Below are 21,825 nucleotides of genomic sequence, written 5' to 3'. Positions count from 1 at the left end.
TATCTTACAAAGTATTAGACAATTTTAAGTAGTGAAACTTGTCCTATGTGCCGCATGATTAAATATAGACATTGACATAGGTTTTAAATCTGTTTCATGATTATCTGAACCTAGATTACATTCTGAAAAACATATTATTTACTCAAGTCTTACAAATGGCTGCCATTTTATACTGCAAACACCAAAGACCTTAGGATTGCCTCCACAGCCCTTCATGATCTGGTTACCCATTAATTCCCTGACATGTTCTACAATTTTTCCCATTGCTCACTGCGCCCCACCATCAGGGTGCTTGAGCACACCAAGCCTTTGCTCTAGCTCTTGCCTCTGCCTGGGACCTTTATCTCCAGGTAGCCTTTTGACTACTCCATCACTTCCTTCAGTTCATTGCTCACATCTCACCTTCTCAACGAGGACTACTCCAACCACACTAATTAAATTTATAAACTGTGCCCCTTCTCGGCATTCTTCAAATCCTTTTTCCTGCTCTATTTTGTTCTATTTACATTAACATGTATCACTCTCTAACATAAAATATACTTGTTAATTGTATCCAGTATTTAGTCTCTTTTTCCTCCCTCCCCACCACAAACAGACTCCAAGAGAGCAGGGACCTTTCCTTTTTCTGTTTGTATGTTCTGGCATATAGTAGGCCCTCAATAAATATTTGTTGAATGAAAAAAAAAACATGGTTTTATTATAAACAACTTTCTATTTAGTGCTCCTTTATCATGGCATTAATGCATTATATGAAATCTTGAAATCATGATTGGGTCAGTTTAATTTCAAAGTAGTAAGGAAGACATTATAAAATCTTCAATATGAAAAAAGATGTACTACATCTTATGGGCTGAGAGCCACAATTGTAGGGGGCTGGTTTTCCTGACACAAGGAAACCTGCGTCGTGACTTCGTGAGGAAAGAGAAGTCCAATTATCATTACTCGGTCCCAGAATCAGACCCATTGGGAACCTAGTGAGGAGTTCAGTTAATGTATTTCTACCAATCATACATTTAAACTGTGTTTAGGTCAGTTGATGAAAAAAGCAAAGGTCAAACCCCCATCTCCAGTGATAAGGGAGGGATTGCAAGATATATCTGACATACATTGTTTTTTTGTTTTGCTGGACCCTGTGCAATTCCCTCATGTATGTAGAACATTGTTATATGTTATGATTGAAATTCCAGTTTGTGGAAAGGACAGAGGGCAATCATGATTATAAGTTTTTTAAAAAGATTAAAGTATAGCCATTTCAAACTGTGACACCTGAGGAAATTAAACCAAGGAGCTTAATTTGTGCAAGGTAGGCCCCAAATAAAAGGCCCCATTGGATATGAATTGCTTTCCATGCTATTGAAAGCCTTCTGTGTTTTCAGAGACAGGGCAACAAAGAGGTGGTCACTGCGTAGCCCCCTACACACACAGTTCTATAACACATCACATCCAGCAAACTGTGCTGCTTGTCAGCAGCAAAATGACCCTGGACAAAGCCCACCACTGATGGATCAGGATTAACTTTCTATTCTGGGAGCAAGAATATCTCTCAGTATCTTTTGAGTGACTTTAATGCTCAAACCAGTAGTTTGCACAAAGTGAAGTCGTCCACTTGCCCACATAACAGGTAACAAGCAAGCAGGGGTGGTGCAGACTTTCCCACAGTTCTTTATAAATATGTCAGTGTTGTGACCTCAAAGAGCAAGAGCTAAGAGTGAGAGAGAATTAGCCAGTCACTGCATCCTATTTATTCCTCAGTGCTGTTTTGAAGATTGCCAGAAAAGATGCCCATTGGAGACAATTCTGACATCTGTTTTTACTGTGGTGGGAATGGCTTTTCACCAGAAGAATTTAGGTATTAGAGCATATGCTTTAAAATTTGTTATAGATTTATTTTTGAGTTAAGATAGAAGAACCTCCAATTCTCATTCCTGCGGGAGGTTTTTTCCCCCTATAAAAATCCATAGGGGGAAAAGAATAGCCCCTCGTATTTAACTAGATTATGGACAAATGCATTAGTCCTAACCCAGTATTTTTAAGTATCTACTTTATAGTCATTACATAACATGTTTTTAAGTTTTTGTGTTGTAGAGACCCTATTAAAAGGATAAAGAGATAAATTTAAGCTAAACATTGCTTGTCATAAATTGTTAAAGTCTTTTTTTTAGGTAATTGTCCTTCTAAAATTGTTGGTGATAGAGATGCGTCATCACCACAGATCACCAGGGTCAGCTCATCCACTGAGGAAGTCCTCGCCTCTCAGCCCTTCCTGTTCTAGAGTTAGAGAATGATCTGCTTCTTTCTCATTGCTTCCATTGCACCCTTCACTTACCTTTATTACAGCACTTGCAATCCTGCATTATAATTGTGTATTTACATGCCTATCATGCCCACTAAATTGTGCGTGCCTTGAGTGCTGGACTATGTCTTAATCATACTTATAATTCTGGGGTGAGAAGAGCAGGCATTCAATAAGTAATGAGTGCTTCAAAAGGTATTCCTATTTCTCTCTAGAAGATTGTCAACATGGAAAATTGCAATGTTCTCAAGCAAGGCTAAGACTCTCTGTTAGCAGTCATGGTGGTTAATGCAATCAACCCCACTGCTCCAGTCCCCGCCAAGCGCTGCAATTTCTATCTTGCATCCAAACCCGTATCTTCATTTACCTGCACTGCAAAGGAGAGGATAGGCGCTTTTTAGCCAAAACAGTGAACGTTAAGGGAAAACCAGTTGGTACCCACAGGTCAGCTTTAGCCTTATGACTAGAATAAGAGGGAGATGAGCGATTATGTAATCTGTTCTCATACATTTAGGCTGTTTAAATAGCTCAAAATAATCAGAGACGAAGTTCAACTTTGCATGCTGCCTTAATTTCTTGCACTTGTAGCCATACAGTATTGAATGAAATCATTACAAGCAGCATCTTTGCATCACTCTCTAGGGCTTTACAGAATACCGTGTTCTTAATAGACATCAACACTGCTTCCTGTAGTCAATCCCTCTCCTCAGATACTCTCAACAAGCAAAGCAGCATATCACGGGGTCTAACTGGAACGATAAAAGGATGAAAAGAAGGAATAATTAAGGAGATAATTAATGGTTAGGTCCATCACTGGTATTTCTGTGATTGTTTTCAGTTGTTTAAGTGGCACATAATCAAGGCTGCAAAATTTAGAAACTGAAAAGCCAGTCATTTAAAGCATCATTTAGCAAGCCGGATAAGCACATTAACTATGTGTAGCCACTTCTTTAAAATAAAACTATGGTGAATGCTTTTTAGTGGTAAGTTTATAGAATTTGATATTGTACGTTTACTATTATTTTGGTTGAAATTGCTGTTAATTTTTAATTACCCTTGAATCATGCAGTGGCAGAAGGATACTTTCTAAATTAGTTGAAAATAACAGTGTGTAAAGACCTGATGTTGGCATCCGTTACTGATAACTGTAAAAACATAACTTTTTAGAAGGAAAAGTTGAAGAGAAGTTAAATATAAAATTGGCTGCTCTCTCCTTACGTAAATTTTCCTCTTTACCAGATTCCAGAGAAAGCTACTCTGAGCACTTTGTTGAATGCTTCTAGTCCTTGGGAAAAAAGACTGACTTAGCTAAGCTCAATAAATTGTTTCTCATCAGCAAATAACAGTATCAGGCATGGTAGATTGTTTACTTTTGGTATCTTCAAGCCCTGTTGGTTCTACCTTCAAAATACATTCAGAATCCAATCACTTTCCATCACCTGGAGTATCACAGTATCCTCCTCACTCTTCTGCTACCTCCTCCATTGGCCTCTCTCCACCTTACTCTCCAAATAGCAGCCATCAGATCAAATACCTCCAAAAGCTTCCCCTAGCACTTCTAGAGGAAACGTATTCTAAAGAGACCTGCCACCCTCCCCATACCTCATCGAATACTGTCCCCCTCTCCCAGTCTATTCCTTCAGTCACTCTGGTTTCTTGGATATTCCTAGAAACACAAGGCACAGCTATTTCTCTGATCTTTCCACAATCTGTTGTTGTTCTAGGTAGCCCAAAGCTCACTCCCTTGGCTCTTTCGTTTCTTTTTGCCCATGCGGAACTTTTTCAGTGAGACCTTCTCTGACAGTCCTTTTAAAAATTGCACATATATACAAGCACTCCTCATTGTCCTCCCGATGTTTTTCTCTATAGCACTTATCACCTTCTAAAGTACCATAAAATGTGTGTATGCATTGTCTATCGTTTTCCTCAATGTAACCACCACGAGGTCAGGATTATTATTATTATTTTATGCGCCTCTGCATTCTCAACACATAGAACACTGCCTGGTACATGGTAAGTAATAATTATTTGTTGAGTGAATGAATCTGTAGTCAAAACATTAGCCAGCTCTTCGCATGTGTGTGGCCGACTAACTGCTAAGATACAACACAGTTATTGGGAAAGGTCTTGCCTAGTGACTTATGCTTAAATACATTTAATTAAAGCTAAGTTAAATGGTAGTTTGGTCTGAGGTAAAAGGCTCTTTTTTTTAATGTAAGTGCCATTCCATTTGGTACAGTGTCTAATATGGTCTCTTTTTTTTTATTAACAAATTTTTTTTTTTTTTTTTAATTTTTTTTTTCAACGTTTATTTATTTTTGGGACAGAGAGAGACAGCATGAACAGGGGAGGGGCAGAGAGAGAGGGAGACACAGAATCGGAAACAGGCTCCAGGCTCCGAGCCATCAGCCCAGAGCCTGACGCGGGGCTCGAACTCACAGACCGCGAGATCGTGACCTGGCTGAAGTCGGACGCTTAACCGACTGCGCCACCCAGGCGCCCTAATATGGTCTCTTAAAAATTACATTGCTTACCCATTTCAAGTTATAAGCAGGTACATATGAGTGAATATTTTTGCCAATGATGGATGCCACTGGAATTTAGTCCAGCAAAATGACTGAGAAGTGGCTTCAGAGGGTTCTCACACTATTTTTGGTGCAGCATTGTCTCCAGGGCTTTAACATCTTCATTCTAATAGAAAACAATGACTGAGAATGGATGGTAGACAGAGGACATCAGTTTTGTCTAGGAATGGTCTTGAAAAATAATCAAGTAAATGGTAAGAAAATAAGGATGGACACTGCCTCATGGGCATAGGGTTTGATAAATGTATTCGTTTCTTAACAAGATATGGAAAGAGTTAATCATTAAGAACAGACTTTGTTTCTTTAAGACTCCATATCTTTTGTCAGCAAATACAGATAGAGTAACAAAGAAGGTGGTGAGTTCAGAGACTTTCCATGGGGTTGAAAGCCTCTTACACCATTGAATATAATTCCTGTAGGGAAAAAAAAAAAAATCAAGGGAGGATTTTCATCTTCTGCTGATAGAAGTTTGAAGTAATTTTTCCCCCAATAGATATTGGTCTCTGAAGTTTGTTCTTGTGTTTTGCAATTGAAAAAGTGGTGCAACTTTGACTGAATCTCTTACACATTGTTGATCACTTGAGGGCAAGTAAAACCAAGTCAATTGAAATATAATAGTAACTGAAATAAAGCAAGTGAAAATAAGGAAACAAAAATGCCAATAAGTGTTCTCTTTATGTAGTCTTTTTTTCTTTTTCTTTTCTTTTTTTTTTTTTTTTTTACTAAATTAAGATTTACATGAATGTACACATATATGAGAAAGATTAAAAGGAGGTTCCAGGAAGAGTGTGAACGTTACGCTTGGCTTTTTAAGTAAAAGTTACCAACACTTGTCACTTAATCTAAAGTTCTATCTAAAGTGATAGTAAAATAATTACTCTTTTGACATTGAATTCTATTAAATATGGCCTTAATTTTCTCTCTGATCATTACAGATAGGTGTTTTCTCCGTCCCACCCTTTAATAAATTATTTGAGGTGGTGGTTTATGTCCTCTTCTTTTGTGCACACTATAGTGCCCAGCACAAAGCTACGTGAAAAGAAGTGAGGTTTTAGAAATTGTTCAAATCTACTTTTTATGCTTATACTTGAATTCACGGAGGAAAATAAAATTGTGGATGTGGCGTATAAAACCTATTGCACTGTGTTTTAATGAACAAACTGTTCTTTTTTGAATTCTCATTTCCACATTGTGTATGAAAAAGGATAATACAGATCCTAAGGCAGAGATAAAAATTCTACCAGTGCTCAAAGGCTTTCTAGTCTCTACTCTTCAGTCAAAATTGTTCCTATGACCAAAAATTGAAAAGACTACCATGCTGTTAAAGTATGCAATCAACCTGGGGTATATGAGGCCACTGAAATAACACACGTATATTTAATCTCTTTTTTTAATATAAAACTAATACGTTCAATTAAAGGTGAGTCAAAGTTGGTACAGCTCACTTTAAGAATTACAACATGGAAAGTAAATACACTGCTGTGAGGGAACACGTAGCTTATCCGTCCCTGATAGCTAATGAATTCCTTCCTATTAAAATTTAATTGAAAATCTTCAATGATATTTAAGCTTTCACAGAAGTGTAAACTACAGTGACTACAATTCACAATGCATCTAAAACAATTATTCTTTATCATTAAAGTTAATAATATGCACATTAACCTCTTATGTAGTCTAAATCAATATTGTAGTTTAAAAGATATGACCTCTGGACAGCTTTGTCTAAATATTGATTTCATTGTCATTTGTATAAGGTATCAAACAAATTACATGCTGCACTAATATCATTAATGCTGCCCCAAAGAGCCTCTGACTTTATGGGGTTCTTATAATACCTCACATGACATTACGAAATATTGAGGATATCACACAATATAATTGCCGAATGGACAAGATTTGACTATGGCAGAACAGAGTCCCTGTAAACAGATGATAACTTCCAAATTCTTTACTCTCAGTGGACAGGAAAAAAATACTGCTCTTTAACATGCAGACTGGTTGAGCGGTTAGGATTCAAATGGCAGAATTTCTTCTGCCTCAGAGGGTCTAATTTACCTTCTTGTGATGCCATAGATATTTCAGGAGGGAATCTGAAGGTACATTAAAATGGAGTAATTCTGTAATAAAGCAGTTTTCCCAACATAAACTTGTTTAGGAGTTTCTGTTATAAGTTACTAATGAGTCAGAGGAGTTGGAAAATATATGCATAAAAGTGAAGGGATTGAGCCTTTCAAAGGATCATTATAGAATTAAATACAAATTGACTTAGGGATAAACTGGCATCACATCTTCTCTCATAATTGGCAGTAGTGTTATTTTTGTATTAAAAAAAAGTGCAAATTGAAATACCAGCTATATAATTTTCTCTCTTCCACTTTTTTCAGGCTCTAAATTGCTCTGAATCACAACAATTGTTAACATTACCCAGTTATGTCTAACTGTATTTTGATGTTGTTTTTAAATTTTTTAAACTGTACAATAGTTTTTGTTTTTTATAAAACTCTGTAGAAAAGAGATGTAGTCGTGCTCATGACCCTGTGAACTGTGGGTGCTATTTGTACTGAAAATGTCCCCCCCAAATCTCTTATAGGCAAAAGTGACCCATTTTGTGTAGTGGAACTGAACAATGATAGGCTGCTAACACACACCGTCTACAAAAATCTCAATCCTGAGTGGAACAAAATCTTCACATTGTAAGTAATCATTACCTTGAGCTCATTTCAAAACTGGAGCTAATAATATTTATTTTTGAGATATTTGTGTGTGTGCGTGTTGTGTGTGTGTGTGTTTATTCTTGACCGATTAACAACTCAGCACATCTGGACTGCCTTTGCTGGCAACACCGAATAGCATAATTGCACTACCTTTCTGATAGTGAAGCCTGGGGAAAGCGTATGCTGTTTTTCTGGGTTTTCACAGATTTTTTTTTAAACTGAGGTTTTTATATGATTTGACTAAGGGTTTTGCTCCCATTAACTGAATTGCCATACTGCTTCTTCCTTTTATGCTTTCTATTGAAATTCCCCCCAAATGCACTGACACCAGGGAGGACAAAGCTCTATTTGTTCCATTGCTCAAATCAGCAAACAATTCAGTCTCGAATTCAGAGATGCTTTAGTTTTGTTTTATTGCATTTTAGTACAATAAGAACATTAAGTATTGTCCTAGTTACCAGATCACCATTTAGGTTGATTTTTCTTTTTTTAAAAAAAAAAGTTTATAAATCTTTTGACTACACGCTAAAAAAGCTGCCGATCTACACCATAGTATCTCCTAAGTTCGTTGTGTGTGTGTGTGTGTGTGTGTGTGTGTGTGTGTGTGTGTGTATGTTTTTAACTGGGCTTTAGAAATGAACTCTGAACAAAGGAAAACTCTCCAAACAGAGTACTTCTTAAAAGTTTTCTAACATAGTTTTATTTTCTTGTATATGAAAACTGCTAAATTCCTCATTAATTTCTTATAATGTCTCAGCTTAAGAGCCAGTAACTAATCAGATTTAATTATCTGACCAATTTATCTTTAAGGAATTCCACATTTTTATAAGAGATGAAAGCCTGGTCAGGAGACTTGCACTCCTAAGAAGGTTGTTGAGAGTGTTTTTCCCTGGAATGCATAATTGAATGAATAGGTTTGATTATTATCAAAGCCATTAATTGATTGTGCCCTGATAAAGCCTCTTCTCACATGTGGTTGCAGTCTTTCAGTAATGAATATATTCATTTTTTTTGTTTTCTCTTAATTCATGTTTTCTTGGTAAACAGTTTGATCAAAGAATCAATGCTGTCAGCAATTGGGGTTTATTTTTCCAGAAACAAAAATGCAGAGCTCACACAGTTGTTTATTAACATACGTTGTCTGTGGAACATAATGGAACACTATTTAATTTCTAAATCCTGGGGTGGTACAAAAGCTATCAGTGTTACATTTTCTCCATTCTGTTTTATGTGTTGGTTAATTTTTACTATAAAACTACCAGAAGTTTTGTTAAGAACTGTAAACAAAAAGATGTCCTACTGTTACAAAAAAAGAAAAATATACTGTGACTCTTGCTGATATCAAATTTACTGAAGTTTTACATGGGGTTAATAGGAAGGTAGAAATTATTGTGATAATAATTAGAAGGAAAAGTCTCAAAAACATCAGTGCCACTTATTGATGGTTTTTTTTTTACAATAACTTATTCTGTGCCCATCCAGATGGAAGATTATATTTCATTAAAAAATTATAACTTGAAATTATAGTGATGTTCAAAGTTCTAGATAATAGAACCATCACTGTAGTCTACTAAGGTGCATTATGGGAAATTCTGTCAGATACCAAGCTACCTTGTATATGTGTATATGCAAATAGCATACATAAAAACACATACACACAAAATCAGCTGGAGCCATCTAAATTTTCAAAAGCATTTTTGTTCTTGTTCCCCACTGATGAAGTCTTTTCTTCTTATGTGTATTTATTATGCAGCAACATTAAAGATATCCATTCAGTTCTTGAAGTGACAGTTTATGATGAAGATCGGGATCGAAGTGCTGACTTTCTGGGCAAAGTTGCTATACCATTGCTGTCTGTAAGTTTTATTCACCTGACACACTGCTCTGTGTTGCTTTTGCTCAAGGAAAAAAAAAACCCCTCAGCTCTGTATCTGTCATTTCTCAACCAAGGTCTGTAATAAGAACACTAAAAATTTTAACATACTCAATTCACGGCCATGTTGAATCCCATGATAGTTAATTTTTCCTGACAGACTTGATCCTGGTAATGAACAGGTACTTGTCAGAATTGCCACAGTTGTTTTGGGTTCTCTGTCAGTTTCAGCAGCTGGGGGTCAAAGGTCACTGAGGGAGTGTATTCAGTGGAGACCGCGAGACAGACGGCTGTCATGTCCTTTTCCCGCAGATTCAAAATGGTGAACAGAAAGCCTACGTCTTGAAAAACAAGCAGCTGACAGGGCCAACAAAGGGGGTCATCTATCTTGAAATAGATGTGATTTTTAATGCTGTAAGTCTTAACTTTGGCTTTTTTGTACTGCTAAAGAGTTCAGTTTCATGAAAGCTTTTGTTCCTGATTTGTAGAGAATTTCTGTCATTCCTCATTTTCTCTAAACCTTGATGTATCCTGGAGAATACGCTTCTGCCACTGCCTGGCACACCCACACTTTCTGTTATAGTTGGCGGCTGCCACTGCGGCTGTGCTTCGGCCGCTGCCTGCCGGCGTAAGAAATGGAAGCGCATGCATGTGCAACTGTATACATTTATATTTTATGAGCACAGCAGCCAGGACTTTGAAACTTTAGGAATTATTGCAAATCGAACTGCGTGAAAAACTTGTAAACGTTTGTAATATATTAATCCATAACAGACACATATGTTGATGTATAGGTGAAAGCCAGCTTACGAACATTAATACCCAAAGAACAGAAGTACATTGAAGAGGAAAACAGACTCTCTAAACAGGTAAAGAGCAAGGAAAGATTAACCCCTCTGGGAAGACCTGATTGTATCTGTAAAACATCTAAGTAAATTCAAATAAACTTTGGAAGTATAGAGGGGGGGAAGCCTATGGAATTGTTGATCATCTACTTATGTGAAATGGCTCTTTCTTTTTCTCTTTCTTTCTCTCTCTTCCCTTCCTTTCCTTAAAAGATCAAGCAAGGACAATACCAAACTAATAAATTAGATGGGGGTGGTCAGAATGGAAAGGGGATACTGTAGGTGCTGCATAGAATGGATATGTATTCATGCATTGGCGTAAGAATGATCATTTTGAACATAAAATACTGTCTGATTGCCATGGAATGTGTAAGAGAGAACACCAAAAGCCGAGGTTCAAATATATGTCCAGACGACCACCCACAGGTATGATGCAGGTGTGTGTAAAGCGAGCCCTGCGTAAAGCTCTTCCCTCTAATCCACAAGAGAGGGGCTCCATCTTTTAAGGGAAACCTCCCTGTTAATTAGATTTTGACTACGATCTTTTAGAAGTGAACTTTTATTGGCATTTTTAGCTAGGAAAATAGAAAATCAGCACATCTGATTTTTCTGTGATAAATAAGGCTTGATATCCTGTAATTAGACACAGTCTTAAATTAGGTTTGTTATCAAGTTAAGAAAGGGTACTAAGCTACCTCTTTAAAAAACTGTTTACTCCCAATTAACACAGCTAAAGTAAAATGTTTTTGTTACGGCGATAAAGCATACAGAACTCATTTGTGTGTGTTAAAATATTGAACAATTTTCTGTGCTATTAGAAGCCTAAAATTAGTTTTGTTTTACATCTAATCAATTCACCGTAAACAGTGGGATCTTTGGTTGTTTGAAGACAGTGCATGCATTACAAATGCAATATCTATCTACATAGAAATACAGATTACATTGTTTTCACAATTATAGATAAAAGTAATGAAAGTAGCTCTAAAAGGACAGTGATCAGGGTAGGAAGAAAAGAAGGAAAACAAAAAGGGTGACTCTTTTCCTGAAAGAATTTCAATTTTAATAACTTGTTAAAACTGGTTTGCCTGTACATGCATCTATATTTAGACATACACATAGACATATTTTTTCCATATGACCTCAGGAAACTTTATATAACTACTTCTTTAAAATACCAGATCACTATTGAAGTATATTTGGAATTAGCAAAATATTACCCGTAGACATAGTATTCTAATTATTAGCACAGCTGTAGATCATTTTTTGTATCATCATCTAGCATATGGGCTATTCTTTTACAGTTTTAGCCATGCCTTGTTTTAAATTTTAGATTTAAATTGTACCAACTCTCATATACCTTTTTAATGAAAGATTTTGTAAAGCACTTGGTTACCATAATTTTTTTCTTAACTCCAAAACGATGAAAAAGTAATGAGAAAATATAATTTAAATTTGTTGTGGAAAGGAGAGACAGAGAATTAGACTGAGAGGGAGAAACTGAGAGAGAGAGCGAGAGGGAGAGAGAGAGAGAGAGAGACCAAGAGAGACCGAGACTGAAAAATTGATAGTAAATAAGGGAGAATCCCACAAAAATGATGAAAATTTTGTTTTCTGTAAAAAAAGCAATAGTTGACAGGTTTTTCTCTAAGACCTGAAATTGAAACATTCCACGTTATCCATTTCACTTTCAAATATCTTGAAATTAAGGCATGTAAAGAATCTTAAAACCACAATAAGATTTGAGAATTTAAAAATATATTTAAGATTCACAATATGTAAATGTTTTTAATTTTTGGAGATGTTTGGCTTTTGCACATAGGTAGCCCAATCCACATAATAATGCTTTTTTTAAGAAAATCTATTTAGCTAAGGAATTGTTCTTATAATTCAGTTCTTTCTGCTGTTTCCAGAGATACTTCTCTTCCTTTCACTCATGAGCCAAATTGCTTGGTATATTCTTCCAACTTCATTAACTCTATGAATCCTTTTCAAGTCACACTAAACTTGAAGAATTTTGTACCATATCTGATGGCTTTTAGTCTTGCAAATTCTAATAATATTTTCATCTTTTGTACAGCTGCTCCTAAGAAACTTTATCAGAATGAAGCGTTGTGTCATGGTGCTCGTAAATGCTGCATACTACGTTAATAGTTGCTTTGATTGGGATTCACCCCCAAGGAGCCTCGCTGCTTTTGTGGTATGATAATTCTTTATTACTTACATTGTTATTCATTAAATTCAGTAATCATAGCTGCATGTTTCTGTGGCTATAGTAACAGTTATGTTGATGTGGCCATTTTAAAACTCCTATTTTAAGACTTGACTGGACAGATTTGCCGTGGGCAGGAACCTGATGGATCGTTCAAGGTCTGAGTCCAAGAATACATCCCCCACCCCCACCAGATTTCCGGAAAGCAAGAAATCTCAGCCAATATATAATTTTCTCCATGACAGTCAAAAAGTAAAATTTTACATATTGCATAATTCCAAATCCCAATAACAGAGCCAAGAAAAGTCCTTAGTGTTAAAAAAAAATTAATAATCTTGACCATCCTTATTTTAATGTTATTGTTCTATAGATTTTTTTTCAAAATATGAAAATCATTGGCAGTAGGGTGCTGGTTGGTAATATTTTAATATGTGAATCAATTGGAAGTAGATGTGACCTATTTAAGAGACGTTTTATTGTTTCTGAGATTTCCAGTTTTTAAAAAGGCACAAGTGAGAATTTGATAGATCCAAATAGTCCTCTAACAATGTTCATCTTGTAGCCTTTTACTTTGGTTGTTTAAAAACTGCTGATGAGACCAACTAGCAAAGCCAGAAAATCTGAGAGAATACTTTCCTCTGTGCTTTAGCTGGGATTTTCCGCTCTCACGTTAGTTTTGCTTATTCAGGATTTCAGTTTGAAGTTTAAGTAGAGTCCTTCTTCTGAAATCCTTTATTTTATTGTCATATTTGTTAGAAGATGAGTACCTTAGGCTTTCTTATAGTTTCCAGTTTAGCAGAATATGACTTTATGATGGAGCTCATAAGAAGAGCCTTAATTATAGTAACAAATCAACATTTTAGTATTACCATTCAAATGAGTGTCTGCACATCTGTTTAGCACTTTGAGCTCTGTCCTCCTCTCAGGCCTTGTATAGGACTTTCATTAATGTCTGAGCACATGGAACAAAGAGTGTGTATGTCCCTTTGTGTTGTAAGTTACCAGAAAGTTAGGCAGCCTGCTTCCCATAGACATGTTGTTGTCTCCTTAAAGAAAGCAGTTGCCATCATCATTAAGTTTGGGAAAAGAAAATCTTCCTCTGTCAATACACTTTTAGTTAGCTCTTCCACATAATAAATACATTGGGGTACTGTTAAGCAACCTGGATTATGATTTTTCACTATCATAGAGACACTTTGATATTAATGAGGAAAAACTGACACTGAGTTTCTATGTATATTTAATGCCATTACTTCCAGGTTCCATGGGCCCTTATAACAGACGCAGTAATATTCTCCCAAAAATGCCATGATGCCATCTTTGATTCGCTCCTTCCAAAGTCATCCCGCACAACTGTTTGTGAAATTTGAAAACAGGGGAATCTATACAGTTATGTCATTTGTTCAGGAACATTCATTCGGAATGCTTTAATGTTACAATGTATTGTATAAGTCTTCACAAACTTTCTCTTGCTTCTAGAGGTCACTGACGTAAAACGAATTCAAGATGGCAGGCTTTTTTCACAGTTTCCTTTGATTAACAGAAATCAGGTGCTGAAATTCTGAGACACTTAGGTACATGTACATGATAACACTTGAGTGGTTTCACTGTAAGGGTATCCAAGTTCACTGGGAAAGACAGATTATAATATCTCTCTCAGCTGGTAGTCAGTTTCCAACAGCCTTCATCCTACAAAACACAAACTGAATGCGAGATGCTTGCAAAAAAGGAGGGGGAGGCCACAGTAAAGGTGGGATAAGGGTCTGCAGACACGAATGGCGAGAAGAGGCCTCACAAGGCACAATGTGAATGTGCAAGAAGAGTACTTTTGAGAAGAAATGATAACATTGACAGGTTCGTTGAATACAAGCCCTGAGTTACACTCTACTGAATGTGATTAAAATAACAAACAACAAAACTGAACTTCATTTATCTAGACCTGAGCTGGGCATACCATGAGAAGGGGGGCCCTGCCTTTTCCACCCTGGTGGTCCAGCATCACCTGCAGAGTATCTAGTACTTGATAGTCTCCCAATATAAATGGGCATCCAGATCAACAGACCAACCAATAAACCAGTCAATCAATGTGAAATTTTTTGTTCTTAAGTGAAGAAACTCTTCTCCAATGAGGCCAGATATATAAGGTTTGGCTCTAATAGAGCTAGTTATTAAATGATGATAGACATAGCCTAATGCTTTCCTTGGACTTTTCATTTAAATTCTAAACTATTTCATAATCCTATAAATAATAATATAATAATCCTCTATATAATAATAACAACCAATACTTATTAAGCCTTTATGTACCAGGAAACTGTTTTACAGACACTAATGCACGAAAGTGCTTTTCATGAATACATGAATTTAATACTCCCAATAACCTAACAACAATCTACAAAGTAGATACTATTATTTTCCCAATATGCAGAGGAAAACACTGAGGCACAGAAAAGAACCTTACCCAAAGCCACACAACAGATATTTTTTTCTTTCTAAAAGAGCTTTTGAAATATGTACCTTATAATCTAAGTATCATAACAATTCAGAAAAAAAAAAATAAAGTATTATAGGATTTTTATTCATCTTAAAGATATTAAGTGATATATTTAAAAATGAAATGTTTCCAAGATCTCGTTGCATAACCAGAGCCTTTTTAGGCCAGTTTATTGAAAAGAACTGCTTTCCATTAGGAGAAGAGTATGAGCAGCACCCCATTGTTACAAACATATTGTTCCCATCATTCCCTGTTGATGGATCTCGGGTCTATTATTATAATATTGGTTCCACTTGGCCCACTTTTTCATAAATGCAGCTGCTTCACGGAGCACATGCATTTGTACCATTATGTGGCTTGGTTTTAGGCCCAGATCAGTAAACTTTATAATGTTTAAGAGCCTTTTTTTTTTCTATTCCATTTTCTTTTTCTTTTCTAATTTCCTATCCAAAAACAAATGTAGAATAACGAAACCAAAATGGAAAGACAATGATCTTTTTGTCCCAATGTCAGTTAAAGGGGAAAGCCTAAGAAACGTAGGGCTAGAGAGGTTCCGGCCCCTTTGGCACTACCTGTGTGCTCTGGGAAGACGCTAGAGCCGGCTGACGACACCAAGCTGCGGTCGGCCGGGGAAGGCGAGGGATAAAACATAAGCAAACATGTTCCTGGGAATGTCCTTGTTTTTGTGTGCTATGAATTAGGTTTTTAAATTTTACTATGAATATTGTATGCCTGAGAGCAAACACAGACGTATGTGGCGCAGAAGGCCCTGCTTGTCTTTTGGAATCATCTATTGCAGACGTGGAAATGTCTCATAAATTGGGCCTAATTTTCATCAGGCTCTTGACCAGACATTTGTGTTCTTGCGGATGTCAGTGGGTGCAACGTGGAAAAAAAAAAACGGAGTGCGCACTCTCTCTTTCTCTTCAGTACTGTCATTTCTCACTGTAATGAGCACAAAAATAATTGGACAACTGAGCTATCAGTAAAAGGACACACTTCAGTGTGCGTCAAAGAATTATTTTACAGGACAAACTTTAATCTTTAAATGTGATTGTAGATAATTTGTGGTACCATCTGTCCATTTGGAATTGTTTTAGCCTTTTCTGTCGTTATACAGTAAGTGCCGCTGTGTTTAACATTAACATTTGATATTTTACACATTTAATTTCTGTTCTGCTGTGTGGTCCTTAGGGAATGGAGTGCTAGTGCTACATGAGAGAGACAAAGTATTGATCAGTTAACATTTCAGCTACATTTATGTATGTCGCAAAATTAATGAAAATGCCAGACAAAAATGTCAGAGTGCACAAAAAGGTAGAATTTAAATTTGGTAGTTTAATGAAAAGTTTAAGATGTGCATTATCAAAAATGTCCTCTTGCCTTTAAAGTACAATTCCTAACAGAATAACTATAGGGAGACACATATTTTACTTAGAGGAACAATGAACATGAATTATGAAGGGATGTCAACCCTTCCAAGTATCTTGTGTCCCAGAACCGGCATGTTTGAATTTTTAACTGTTACTCATAAAATGCATTTGTTTCTGTTGCTATCTGGAAGGCTACTGGCTTCAACCCTCTGTGCTGACCAGCCTATGAGGCAGGCTTCCTACTGAGATTCTGCCCACCCCCCCACCCCTGGTTTTCCTTGGTATCCATGTGTTCCTTTTGTGTCAGAACTGAGAATTCCCTCTACAGCAATTCATCGAGGCCACTCTGGTTCATTACTCGTTCCTTTCTGGGTCCTTTTCAAATGCCTGGTTTTCCTTTGCGTCCAGATAATTTGTGCTTCACCTTCATTCAATCCCCATTTTAGTAAAGGATCACACTCGGGACAACAGCTACTCTCAGAAAAGCTGGGCCATTATGCAGGAAAAGAGAAAAAACAGAGATGATGTATGCAGAGAATGACATGAGGCAGCTCTGTGTAGCCAAATGATTTTTTTTAAAAAATGGAGGAAGCACAAGCAAGGGAGGAGGAACTGAACTTGCAGAGGCCATGGGAATACAATGCAACGATCTGAAGACAATAGGCTCATGAGGATACCTTATCAGGTATTTTCTGTGTAGAAAGCCTGCTGCTATTAAACAACATATGGATTTTTCTAAAAGTTATTACAACAATAAGGACATTTTAAGTGGCCTTCACGTTCAAGGACCAAGAGAGGAGCATTGCTTAAGAAGAAACATCAATGTGCAAACAAAGGCATATCTACATCCCCTGTAATTCAAATCTTAGCGTTCATGTTAGTGAGCTATATAGGGTGATTGTACTGGACATAGGAAAGGTAACTTTAAGATCCCAACAGAAATTTCTACTTTAAAAATCTAAGAGACATCAGCAGTAGCATACCAACAAAAGTATGCTTCAAATCTATGGCAATTTTCAAATGATTTGTATAGAAGCCTTTGTTGGTGTTGCTACAATTATTTTTTTAGTGCTAAGCAGGAAAACTGGAAATGTTCCAGATGTAATTGTTGTTATTTTCCCTGCAACAACAAAACAGAAGGACCCTCAAAAATCAGAGAAACAAGTACTAAAGCAAAATGATCTATAACTCTTGTTCCTTCCTATCCTTGCATTCTTTAATTTTCCTAAAATTATATAAATCTAAATTTCCAAGCCCTTCTGTCCATCCTTCTTCACTTATGCTATCCTCTGACATAAACATTTATTGTTTACTAAACAATACTTCCAATCTAATTTACACAAATTTTAAAGGTACATTAAATGCTTCCTTCCCAAATGTGTGAGGAAACAAGAAAGCCTATATAGAATTTCGTCAATTTAGAAGATTGTATATCTCCAAAATTACCCAAAATTCCTTTTACAAAATCAAAGACTATTGACACTTAGAAGGTTCCAGTACTACAGTTTCCTTTTCAGTAAATAGATCATATGCCCAATTCATGGGGACACACTGACACTTTTAAGTCGATACTCAAAACACACATTTTTCTCCTAAATTTATCTGAATTCCAAGGAAGAAAATTTTTTTCAAGTATTGGACAATAAAAAGTTAGGTTCTCTTAAGCGATGCCAAAGCATTGCGTATAAATTTTGCAATTATATAAAAGCCCCTCAAAGATCAAAATTTAGAAGTGAGTTGAGTTTGAAGATTGATCACAATTAGCTAAAATCAACTGTGAATCTTAGGAAATGTAGCAAATCAGATATTAATGGGACAAAGCATTTTGACTAGATTTCTCGAATCCTTCTTGTGGAGTGTTGCTCTAGCTTAGTTTATAGATCTATTTAAATGTGTAGTCTTTCTCTTTTGTGTTTTATCTGTTACATCTACAAAGGCAGCACTTCCTCAAATTGGTGCATAGCTCTCTTTAAATATTGCCAGCATCCTTTTTTTGTTGTTTATTTTAATAGGTATCAGCAAAATGGCCTCCTGCTCTTTGGAGGGAGATAATCACATAAGACACTGAGTCTACCACTCTCTGAAAAGCTTATTCCTCTTAAATTTTATTGTCTATTTACAAGAAGAATTTAATTCTTAGAGCATGTCAAACACATATTTTCTATTATCTTTACTCTCCTTTGTATTCAAAAGTAGGAAGTAGTAAAATGCTATAATCTGGGGATACATTCTTCCTTGAGTGATTTGGGGAAAATAAAACTATTTCACTTTTCCTCAGGTATAGTGCTATTGTACTCTATTATAATCAAACATAAACTGCTAACATCACGAACATAACTGTGATACCTTTTTGAATTCAGCAATTAGACTTCTTGTGAATCTTCATAGTTCAAGCAATGAAAGCTGGGACAGGAGGGGGTACCGATGCCTCAGTGTGGTCTCCTCCTGGCTCTGTGGGTGCTAGGCCATTTCACCTCAGGCATTACTTATCAGGTAGTGTCAGCCTCAAGACCTTTGTGAGAGCCTTTGAAAATATGTTGCTTGGTCCAGACTTTATAACTGAGTTGACTAACGATCAAAAATTATAAAGTAATGAGATCACTCTCCATCCTCAGATTCCTAAACCAACTGAGGATATTCGTCCTCAGAAGAGCTTTCTACCTTCCGGCTTCAATTGAAACTGTCCAGGACAAAAGAGCAAGCCATGTTCTATCGTGAAATATTATTACGGAAAGTGTTTTGCAAAGAAAAACGTTTAAATGAACGATATAATTATATAATTTATTTTACTAAAATTTTGTAAAGTAATAACTCTTCTGAAAGATTGTAAATTATAAGAGAAATGCTGTCACTAATATACTTGAGTCTGTAAGTTTACTCGACACATATTTCCATGCCCCTATGTATCAGGTAAATATGAAGAAATAGGAGTAAAGTGCTTTCCGTTGTGACATTTTTCTATTTTGACCAGTTATGACGATATACCTTAGAATTATGAGTGTGTTAATTTACCGAGGGGAAAGCTGACCTGAAATGTTGTTAAGAAAGTTATTTCTGCTTTTTTGTTGCTCTTTCTCCTGCCACCATTTTACCACATTTGACTACTACAGTCAGAATTGGATATAGACCCAGTAGTCAGTCTTGCCACAGTAGGTGTGTGAGTTTGGACTCCACGTTGCACCTTCTCCTGGGCTGTGATGACAGAGGTCCAACACTCAGCAGGTGGTAACATGAGAGATCAGTAAGAGAGTAAAGATGAAAGAGCAACCATTTCTCACATTCACACCAGTCACCAGCTATTGGCTCAAAGGGACATAATGAAGAGAAAATCAGAGAAAAACTAACAAGCAAGAAAAGATGGAAATTACATTAAAGTGTCAGTAGATATTTGGATGAAAATGAAAGGCAGCTCTGATTTTAAGAATGGAAAAAAGAGATGTTAGAGATAAAACTTGGTTTTCATTTTATATTAAATCAGTGTTTCTCAGTGGGTTTTTTTTTCCATATTCAACCTCCTAAGAAGAAAATTTTCATTAAATGAGAGAAAATAAATGCTAAAGAATACGATTAGCTCAGTCAATGTTGAGTTTTGGAGGGGCACAAATCATTGTAATATCTAAGTTTCTTTTATTCTCCCCTAAGAGCCAATTTTTGCCCCCTTGGATGTCATATTGCCCCGCTTTGAGGATACATACTGTAAATGAGGTTTCACATGAGCTTAACTCTGTTTATTTTCATACTCTTGGTAGTGAAGTCTAGTTTGGATTTTCTGTAGTTTGCATATAATGAAGATTATTCCCATAGGTAATCCAGTCTGGAGAAAGAAAATTTGTGATCTCTGTACGAAATTATTGGCTATATTAGAGTCCAATTAAAGGAAAGATTTTGTTTAGCTTTGTAGAGAGTAAAGAATTGAATCTTGCCCTTATGAAACCCATACGAGAGTTTTCTTCTTTACATCAATTCCAAGGGTACGTTGTTGTGCTTCACTGAAATGGAGAAGTGGGGTGAACATTAATTCTGGCCTAAGTAATACAACCTCCATCATTATGAGGGTTTGATGGGTTTTGTCTATACATTGCACTGTATTTATGACTAGTAGATAATCTTTATATTCTTAAATGAATATCATTATGTCTGAGATATAAAAGCATACTTCATTAGGCTTGATTACCTATTAGATCTTCATTGGAAGGGAAGGAAAAAGGTTGTAGAATAGGAAAGTCATTTAAAATGGTGAAGATACATGTTTTACTGGCTATTCTGCACGTCAAGTTATCTAGTTCCACATAGGAATCCCAAAACTGGAACTATTCCAATTTATCAATAGTATGTAAATATATGATGTTTTATATCCCACTTAGCTCTACACACATAATTCTAGTGCATTTTCTATTGTTAGGATTCTATACATTTCTCATCAAGCAGATTTCAGGCAATGCTTACATGTTTGAGAAAAAGAATCTATCATTCAGTTTTGTCGTAAAATGTGGATGGATTAAATATTATTTTTCTTAGTCAGTTAAAGACATATTTAAGATTTAATTTAAAATAATAGATTGCCAGTCTTAAAAGTAGTCCATTAATTATCCACAGATTAATGAGGTTGTATAAAAGAGGTGCTACATTTTGAAGCAGTAATGGTAAAGTGGTGACTGCTACTCAGAGAAAATTAATTTATAAATGCAGAAGTTCAGATGCCAGGGTTCACTTTTTCTGGTTAGGTGGCAATATTGAAAATTTATCTGGTTGCGTTTAAATTATGTTAAATAGAATTGGTTCTTCCATTGCAAGAGCCTCTTGCATGCCTCCTCCAGCAGGCTGGTGTTTATCGAAGAGACATTTAACCCAGGTTCTATCAGCTTCTCCGGCTGTATCCTATTCCTTTCATTTTTTAAAATATTATCAGAATAAGAGACTCATGCCATAGTTTCTAAGTCTTAAATCTTGATTGGCTTGGTTAGTGTAGTTAAGACTAAATATTCTTCATAGAGGGTTCCCATCTCCAAATAAGATGGAAAAGTCTGTTTTGTAAGATAGTTACTTAGACTTTGAAATACACTTCCCGATAGTAGCAATGTCATAAATAATGACATAGAGCCACTAACAAACCTAATCAATTCCTTTATAGAGTACTAGCTGCAGAATGGAAACATTGCATGTAGGAAGGAGATTCGGTGCAATCATGGCTTGGTGCTCAGGATGCCACCAACACACCTATCCCAGTCCTACCTTCAACATAGAGCACCTGCCTCATGGCAAAGGCAAGGGGCCTAGATTCTGTGGGGCTCTGAGGGGCGCAGATGAAGTGACAGAATGTTACACTTGGAAGGGAGCTTGGAGACCATTTTGCGGTAGAGGAAATTACTGAGGCACTCTCCTTCTCCCCCAGTCGTGGGGAGTAGATCCTTCAAGACAGCAACATTGAAAAGATAAGAA

At 36.2% G+C, this 21,825-nt stretch overlaps 1 protein-coding gene across 23 annotated transcripts in view; it reads left to right on the top strand.

Moving 5' to 3' along the window:
- Nucleotides 1-21,825, top strand: part of MCTP1 (multiple C2 and transmembrane domain containing 1) — a 520,292-nt gene that overhangs the window by 355,107 nt on the left and 143,360 nt on the right. For 21 of the 23 annotated variants that reach the window (XM_045040175.1, XM_045040217.1, XM_023258502.2 and 18 more), the window contains 5 exons: nt 7,469-7,571; nt 9,346-9,448; nt 9,778-9,879; nt 10,260-10,334; nt 12,388-12,507. In XM_045040175.1, coding sequence (XP_044896110.1) covers nt 7,469-7,571; nt 9,346-9,448; nt 9,778-9,879; nt 10,260-10,334; nt 12,388-12,507 — 503 coding nt within the window. Of the gene's footprint in view, nt 1-7,468; nt 7,572-9,345; nt 9,449-9,777; nt 9,880-10,259; nt 10,335-12,387; nt 12,508-19,001; nt 20,285-21,825 lie in introns of those variants that run through there. The other 2 variants (XM_023258508.2, XM_045040171.1) reach the window with 2 other exon arrangements.

Source organism: Felis catus, chromosome A1 (assembly GCF_018350175.1).
Source record: "Felis catus isolate Fca126 chromosome A1, F.catus_Fca126_mat1.0, whole genome shotgun sequence".
NCBI classification, from domain to species: Eukaryota; Metazoa; Chordata; class Mammalia; order Carnivora; family Felidae; genus Felis; species Felis catus.
The sequence above is the reverse complement of the archived record's forward strand: the minus strand, read 5'-3'. Positions and strand labels throughout refer to the sequence as shown.